The sequence below is a fragment of the Montipora capricornis genome, chromosome 7 (assembly GCF_036669925.1).
Source record: "Montipora capricornis isolate CH-2021 chromosome 7, ASM3666992v2, whole genome shotgun sequence".
Taxonomy (NCBI): Eukaryota; Metazoa; Cnidaria; class Anthozoa; order Scleractinia; family Acroporidae; genus Montipora; species Montipora capricornis.
The window spans coordinates 2,793,728-2,802,859 of record NC_090889.1 but is presented as its reverse complement, the minus strand read 5'-3'; the positions used below and the strand labels follow the sequence as shown (position 1 = coordinate 2,802,859).

At 38.5% G+C, this 9,132-nt stretch overlaps 1 protein-coding gene and 1 pseudogene across 1 annotated transcript; both read right to left on the bottom strand.

Annotated features, from left to right (window-relative positions):
- Positions 1 to 342: 342 nt before the first annotated feature.
- Positions 343 to 1,179, bottom strand: LOC138055315 (uncharacterized). Its single transcript, XM_068901286.1, has one exon. It carries the CDS (start codon positions 1,177 to 1,179, stop codon positions 343 to 345), a length of 837 nt encoding a protein of 278 aa, XP_068757387.1.
- A 4,186-nt stretch (positions 1,180 to 5,365) lies between these two features.
- LOC138055314 (uncharacterized) overlaps positions 5,366 to 9,132 on the bottom strand; it is a 10,111-nt pseudogene continuing 6,344 nt past the window's right edge.

The window sequence follows — 9,132 nt, the reverse complement described above, 5'->3', positions numbered from 1 at the left end:
TGTTTTCAGAGTACGTGGCTGAAATCTACGAAACACTGATTTCAACTTCGAGGGAAGCTTTAAAGGCCGTGGAAGAGGAGTTGGATAGGCAGACCCCGCAAGCTTTGCACAGCATGCTGCAAAACAAGGAAAACAAGAAAGGGTAAAATTTAAGAATCCGATCCCACCAACGACCAACATGCTTATTTTTCGTGCATTATAAAGATAAAGGATTGGGAAGCTTAAACTCTTTATTGATCATTGACTTTTGATATGTGGTGGCTCCTAAAGGAGCCGTTTGTAATTTCAATTTTACTGCAGTGGAAACGGTTCAGCGATGTCTTTCAGCAACTGCTCAAATGCTTAGTCTTTTCCGAAGTTCCGAAACCAGGTGAACTCATCCAAGTAGCTGGGTATGTATTCATACAGCGTACCACACATCCACTTCAACTTCTTCTTGACCAAAGCCCACACGCCTTCGATGGTATTGGTGTGTGCACCACTGTCGGGGTCAACAAAGTTCTTCGAATGATTTACTGATACATGGATATATCCTAGCTGGTTGAGTGGTATGTACGGAGTGAATTGATCTGAGTAGATGACAGTTCCAGGTTGGATATGTGTAGTGATGAGACGACAAACAAGGGTCTCTCTAGGTCGGTCGGGAACGCGGAAAAGCAGCACCTTCTGCGATCCTCGCTCCACCACGCCAAATACCCACGGACCTTCCGATACTCTCCCTCTCTTATACTTTCTCTCGGCACCAAACTTCGACTCGTCTATTTCCACGGTCTTCCCTAAGCCCCCAAGCTTAATTCCGGCATTCAGGACTTTGTTGGAACAGATTGTTCTTAGCTCACCCAGCGCACGGACCACAGTAGGCTTTGAAAGGCTCGTAAGTCGCGCGATTTTGCTTCCCGAAATCTGCATAGCCCAGAGGAACATCAGATGCAGCCAGGAACTTAACGTGATATTAGATCCCTCGAAGAAGGATCCCGACCTTATTGAAAGCCACGTTCGACATCGCTTATTCGTACAGCGCCACATGTATCCGTCTTTTACCCGTGTTGTCTCTGTAAGTTCCATCTTAGAACCACATCGGGAACACTGCTGACAGCTCGCTAAAATCTTTTGACTCACGCAGAAATTAAAAAGATTCTGAAAATTTCCCAGTATAACTAAAAGATCACGGAACTCCATGTCGTATAAAGTCGTGATCAAAATGCTAGAGAATAATGAACTTAGGATCAAGAGATTTCATTAGGATCGAACTTTCGTTAATTAAACCAATCACCGTTGCTTAAAAACAGCGAATCACAACGCTTCTTATTAAACCAATCAAAGTTAGGATCGAATTAAACCAATCACAACACTTCTTATTGAACGAATGAAATGAAAGGAACATGTTATTTAATGTGACAACTCAATGTAGTTGATACCATTAGCATCTATTTGCAACTGTCAATACTCAATCATGTCTCAACGTCTAACTAAGTGTACTGTCTGCGGACAATCTGGTCATACGAGAATCCACTGTTTAGTGATGTGCGGTTCTTGTAGTGGCGACAGTCGTAAATGTGATTGCGAGCAGCCACCAGCTAAAAAACAGAAAACTAAAAAGGGGAGGAGGGCAACAGAAAAGGAGCAGCCGCAGGTAGCCGCAGGGTCTCCAGAAGCTGAGCCTAACTACAAATCAATTTGTCGGCAGTTGCAGCAGAAAAATCAGCAACTTGGCAAGGCTTACCAAGATCTGAAGGCCCAGTTTGATGAGCTTGAAGATCAGCTAGCGCAGGCTCAACAGGACGCCGATGAGATGGCAGACTTGGTCCGGCAAAATGAACTGGAAATGGCCACCTGCAAAGATCAGATGAAATCCAAAGATGACCGCATTAAGACCCTGGAGCAGCAGCTGCGAACCTTGCAGAACTCAGAAACACCAGCTGCAACAAACCATGAAAGTGCTGTGAAGGTCGACCGCAATGACCTTACTGAGATCCATCGCCGATACGCGGCAGTGCTCTCCATTATGAACGAGAAAAAGTGTAGCCGTAACCACAACTTAAAAAAAAACGGTTCCTTTAGGAGCCATCAAGTTTGCAAAAGTCTATGACCAATTCAATTGCATTATGTTGTTCCCTTGTGCTCAAATATATTCTTGCCGCTTAATGATACTTCAAAGTCCTGCTTTCTTGCCGCATAATGATGCTTCAAAGTCCCGCATGTCCAAATTCGCACCCTCTCAGAAGCCCTGTAATAATATATATAAATAGCTGATGATGACGAAGTCTCGGGCAACGAGTGAAAACTGGGTTCTAATAACACTTGTCGTAACGGGAACTGGGTTCTAATATCACGAAATACAATATGGTAGTGAAAGTTTTCCGTCGAAGACAGTTCCGTTCAGTTTGAAAAAGGTACGTTTAGGTTTTCAACAGTTCAATAAGGCCCAAATTAGTCACAGACACGCCACCGACGCACCACCAACGCACCACCGACGCACCACCGACGCATCTTATATGTTATAAGTTTAAACAGCGGCCAACGCGTCGGCCGACTGTCGGCCGACGCGTTGGCCGACGCGTTGGTGGGATCGGATTCTTAAATTTTACCCAAGGAAGAGGCAATTGGAAAGTACCATTCCAGAAAGCAGAAAGAAACAGTTATCTGACTCCCAACCTGTTCTGGTTAGTGCACAAGGCCCTTGTTGGTCCTACTTTCGTGAATGGTGCAAGATGAAAAAATGACAACTTAAATTGCTGAATGAATGAATCAATCAATCAAGCAATCAATCAATCAACATTATTAATCATTGAGTTTGTAAAGCGGTAATTAAAACAATCAGTCAAAGAAACTGTGACTTTTTTTTCCTCAGTGGTGAGTCCCTAGGTGACAATTCTCTTGGTCACTGCCTCGAGTCTCGAGATCGAGATAATGGCAGTTAATTTTTTCTTCCACAGATGCAGAACTACAATCAATAGTCCAGCCTGCTGCAAATGATGCTACTCGCAAAAGGAAGACATACACATGCTCGAAGTGTGGGAAACCACGTAAAGGCCATAAAAGGGGACAGTGCAGCACAAATGCAGCTGTACCATAAAACTTCATTCAACGAACCAAGAACCATTCCTTTTGTTACATTGTAGGGAAGAAAGATGTCACCCTGAAATGAGAACCCATGTGTTTGTCTTTCATCAGGAATGAAAGACAATTTTATTTTCGATGAGAAAAGGCACTGCACTGTATAAATTTTCCTTTAGAAGCTGTTTGACAAGTCACCTTTTATAGCTATAGCTGGTACTTGAATGGCTTCATATAACATAAAGTAGTAAACAACACAGTTTTGTGGTGACAAAATTCCATGTGCTATTTAATACATAGACCTTTTGTATGATTATTATCTATGTTCTTTTCCAAAAGCAACAACAACAAACCTTATTAAAAAAAATTTGTAAACACCCGCTATGTTAATACTTTGCTTTTCAGTGCAGAGTCTGAAATATAATCGCGTTCGAGGTACCGGGTTGTTTTGCTCGGTGGCCGTTGTGCCACAAAGTAAATCTACCGAGTTGTGAAGATTGGCGGCCATTGTGCCACAAAGTAAATCTACCGAGATATGACGCTCGTCGGCGCCATTTCATCATGACTTGTGATATTTACGGCATTGAAATCAACAAACTGAATTTATTGTGTCCCAGCGTTCAGCACAGAAAAGTAATATTAGGTCTTTAATACCACAAGCTGAAAAGACTTGCAGTAACAGTTTCATTTTAGAGTAATTTTCAGTAGTTGTCTACTTGTAGAATTCCAAATAAATAGTTAATGATTACGTCTAACAAGTTGTCACGTTCATAGATGCAGTACAGTGGAATTAGATCGTTATATCAAGGTATCATTATAACGAGACTCCCGATATAACGATATTGCCATAAAATAACCGAAAATATCTTTATATCGGGGTAAAATTAACATGTGCTTTTTTACTACTGTACACATTGTTTAATTAAACTTGTAATGAGTATCAAATGACTCACAATTTGCAAAGCATTAGACGTTATCAAGGTTACACAACAAAGTCTGTGGTATGAATCGTAAAAGGGAAACAAAACAAAACAAAACTTAAACATTTGAAGTTGTATCTGTGTACTGGATGCTGTAATATCGTTATATCGGGGAAGATTTTACGCTCGTTACGCTAAGAACTCAGCTTTATATCGGGAATATCGTTATCTTGAAGATCGTTATATCGGGGTTCTGTCCCATACATTTTACTGTAACTTTTGCCAGGACAAAGAATGTTTATCTTTACACCGGGGATATCGTTATATCGAGGATCGTTGTATCGGGGTTCCACTGTAATAACATTTCTCTATCGCATGAACCATCCACCCTCCCCCCTCAGTTGCTACCTGTACCAAACCTGTACCGTCCTACAAACATCGAACGCACTCGCCTAAGCTTCGATTACCCCTAGTTTATACATGTACGGTCAATATTGAGTTACGTTCTGGCCAAGATGCTATATATAAAATCTCTTTCTATGTAAGTTCTCCACAAATTTGAGTTCCACTAACTGGCTTATGTTCAGACCACAATTTAAACCCAAATGCATGCTTCATGCTTTACAGAAAATTACTCGCCCTCCAGTGTTATCAGTTAATTTTTTTTTCCTGGTTTGGATGCTGTGAATATTTACAAAAAAGTAATAATAACCTAAAGCGAGACACATTACACATTTCTCTTCATAAAGTCAGTGATTATATTTATCAGAAGTAAATGAAAATATACATATGTGTATTTTCATTTCTTTTACTAATTTATTATAATGAACATGTGTTTTGTTTGACTTGACAATCCTTCAGGCATTCATTATCTTTACAAGTGAATACATGAAAGACCATATATTTTGAACTGCAGTGAGAGATATGAACTACGATATGCTTGATCATTGCAGTGATCATCACATCACTGCAATGATCAAGCATATTTTCATATCTTTCACTGCAGTTCAAATATAATGTGGTCTTTCGTATATTCACTTGTATTATTCACCATGCACGGGCATATTATGAACTAACAATGTCACCAGCTCCCAGTTGGCTTCATAGCTCCCTTGGCAGAGCACTACACTGGTGTCGCAGAGGTCATGGGTTTTTATCCTGTTCAGGCTTTAGTTTCACAACTGCTTAAATTGTGTGTATTACTGCAATGATCAATCGGGTCAACTGCTGAATACCTTGCCACTTATTTGCATCTCATTGAATAAGAATAGCAACTCTTGTTATATACCTTGCTCTTCAAAGGCCACCTGAACACATGTAAATGAAGTGGTCATGGAGTGGCAGACAGAAAAAGATGCAGGGGAGATGATTATAGTAAATAGACAAATTTATACTTCATCATCATCTTCTTCCTCATAACCATGGTACTGATGTTCAGCTGTGGGAAAGGCAGATCGTATTGCATTTTGCACACAACAAGGAAGAGGAAGTCTGTTTGACTTGCCAACATACTCCCACACCAAACAAACAAATTGTCTGTATGCTACGGACTGCAAAAATCTGTAAGGGTAAAAGAGTTCACATGAGAGATTATGTAAACAATTATCCTGTGATTTTGCTGTTCTATTTTTTTTTTCAATGTGTTTCTCTCCTTTGCAATTATTAAGTACATGTATTTTCCTATGTTTGGTATGAGCAATTTTTTTTCTTGGTTGATTTTTTAAAAACCGAACTCGGCGTGGAAGATGCTGATAATATAGAATTTCACAAGGTGCACCGAGTTGGAAAGCGGACTTCCTCTGTTGGAAAGCCTAGACAAATAATTGCGCGTTTTTTAAGATACCCTGATCGTGAGGAGGTCATGTCAAAGGCGAAGAAATTGAAAGGTAAAAACTTTGGAATCTCACCGGACCTTCCAAAAAAAAATTCTAGAGCGTAGAAAGAAGAAGATGCAACGTTTTAAAAAGGCAAAAGAAGAGGGTAAGACCGTCTATTTTAGTAGGGCAGAGCCTGTTAAGTTGTTTATTGACGGTGTTCAAATATAAAAACGTAAAATCTAAAACTTCAGGTCATGTATAAAACTATTTCTTTACCAAATTTGCATTATTTTTTTCCAAGAACTGGGGTTTTTTGTTTCCATTGTTACTAGGTGTTATGAGGATTGCAAGACCCTTTGTGTTAGTAGCTCTATATTTAACAGCTTTCGCTGGCTACTTTTTTAACTATGTAATTGTGTGTCGTAGTTTTGCTTTGTGACTTTTGTTTTCTTTTTCGCATTTTAGCGGGCTAACTTTATATTGTTCTTGTGTGAGGGACATGCAGTGCACCCATGGCTTGAGATTCACGTATGCAGATGCCTCTTGACGTATTTATTGTTCCGTTCTCTTCACTGAAATGACTCTTTGAAATCTTCACAAAACGGAATTTAAATTTTAGAATTCTATCTCTGAATGTTCGGGGGATTCGCTCTTTTGACAAAAGAAAGGCACTTTTTTACTGGTTAACAAAAGAGAGATCCGATATTATCTTTTTACAAGAAACTTACAGTACTCCAGACGTCGAAAAGTTTTGGAAGTCGCAGTGGAGGCGCGACATTTTCTTTAGTCATGGTTCGGAGCACAGTAGGGGGGTTATGATTTTGGTTAAGGAGAAATTCGATTGTGATATTGAAGAACGCCACGAAGATGAACAAGGAAGATTTATTATTTTGAAAGGTGTCATTCAGGGATATAGTTTTGTTTTTGTCAATATTTATTCCCCAAATAAGACCAAAGATCAATGCATCTTCTTTGAGGGAATTCAAAAACAGCTCGATAAATTGGAATTAGAGGATAATTGTGAAGTTATTATTGGAGGCGATTTCAATGTTATTTTCGATGCTGAGTTGGATGGAACTGGAGGCAAACCTCAAGTAAGAGAATCCTGTAAAAAACTTGAAGATTTGCGTTCATCTTATGATCTGACTGATATCTGGAGAATAAGAAATCCAGATACTTAGCGCTTTACATGGAGACAAAAAAACCCTACAATACAGCGACGTTTGGACTTTTGGCTAATAAGCAGTAGTGTTCAAGAAGAGGTAGAAGATGTAGATATTATTCCTGCAATAAGAACGGATCACTCCGCTATTACAATGCATATACACGGAATTGAAGAACGGGACGGGGACCTTCCTTTTGGAAATTTAATTCTAGTCTTTTAGAAGATGATGAATATATCTCTTTTATAACTGAGAATTACAGTGATTGGTTGGAAGATGGAAAAGAGATTCAGGATCCAAGGGTCCTATGGGACTTCATTAAGTATAAAATCCGTTATGCAACTATTACCTATAGCAAACAGAAAGCTAGAATTAGAAGGGAGAAATTATTAGACTTAGAACCAAAAATTAAAGAGTGCACAGCAAAATGCGATGAACAGCCCAGTCAAGAAAACTTGAGTGATCTGGAAATTTTAAAAACCGAATATGATAGTCAATATGATTATATAGCGCAAGGAGCAATAATTTGCTCGAGAGTAAATTGGTACGAATATGGCGAGAAAAGTAATAAGTACTTTTTGAACTTAGAAAATTCCAAAAAAAAAAAAAGGTTGTATTAGAAAGTTAGTGGGGTTTAATGATGAATGCATAATGAATCCGAAACAAATAATGACAGAGATTCATAGCTTTTATGCCAATCTTTATGATAAAGACTCTTGTCAACAGGGTGGCTTGTCGATTGATGAATTCCTTAAGAATGTAAATACTAACATGTTAACAGACGAGCAGCAGGAATATTTGGAGAAAAAAATTACAACAAACGAATATTTAGAAGCGTTGAAATCATTTGAGAAAAACAAAACACCAGGGAATGATGGATTAACTGTGGAGTTTTATCTTGGCTTCTGGCATCTCATAGAGAAATGTCTCGTCAATTCCTTGAATTTCGCTCACGAACACGCTATGATTACGTTGTTGGAGAAGAAAGACAAAGACAGACGTTTTATCAAAAATTGGAGACCGATCTCACTGATTAATGTCCATGTTAAAATCGCATCAAAGGCGATTGCAAGAAAGTTAGAATTGTTTTTACCTGAGCTTATACATTCAAATCAAAATGGTTTTATCAAGGAAAGATCTTTACTTGACGGAGTTCGAACAATTGAAGATGTACTTGAGTTTGCTAAATTTACGGATAGTTCAGGTATTCTTTTAGCAGTTGATTTTGAGAAAGCATTCGACTCTTTGAATCATTCTTTCCTTTTAAAATCTTGGAAAAATTTAACTTTGGAACGCAATTTATAAAGTGGATCAAAACCTTCTACACTAACGTATCTAATTGTGTCTTAAATAATGGTTTTATTACTGATTTGTTTGATATTCGTTGTGGCGTTAGGCAGGGCGATCCCTTGTCCCCTTTGTTATTTATTTTGGCCATTGAAGTGCTTGCTTGCAGAATTCGGGAGGATAAGGGAATTAAAGGTATTTTAATCAATGAGGAAGAAATCAAACACTTTTTGCTGACGATATGACTTGTTTTCTCAGAGATATCGCATCATATAATCGTTTATTGGCAACTCTGCAAATTTTTTATAAGTTCTCCAACCTTCAAGTTAATGACGATAAAACGGAGATCTTTGCCATTGGCACACATCACCTGGATCCAACTAAGTTTTCTCATAAAGTACGAAAATCAATTAAAATCCTGGGAATTGTATTTGATTATCATATAGCATCAAGGATGAGAGCCAACTTTGACTTAGTTCTTAAGTCTATCAAAGATATATTGAACATGTGGAAGTGGAGAGGACTTACACCACCAGGAAGAATTCAGATTGTTAAATCCTTTATTCTACCAAAATTTTTGAGTAACGCGGCGTTGATTGCAGTTTCGGAAGAGTTGATTAAAGAGGTCAACAGTTTGATTTACCGTTTCATTTGGAAAGGTAATGATAAAATAAAGCGTTCCGCTCTCATTAACGATATCGAAGATGGTGGACTTAGGATGCTAGACATTCAATCGATGATTCAAGCTCAGAGGGTGATGTTATTAAAAAGATTTGTAGATGAAGAAAACAAGAGTTTTTGGAAGATAATACTAGACTATTTTCTTTCTCCAATAGGTGGAAAATTTATTCTTAAGTGTAATTTTGATACAAGAAAGTTGCCTGTCTA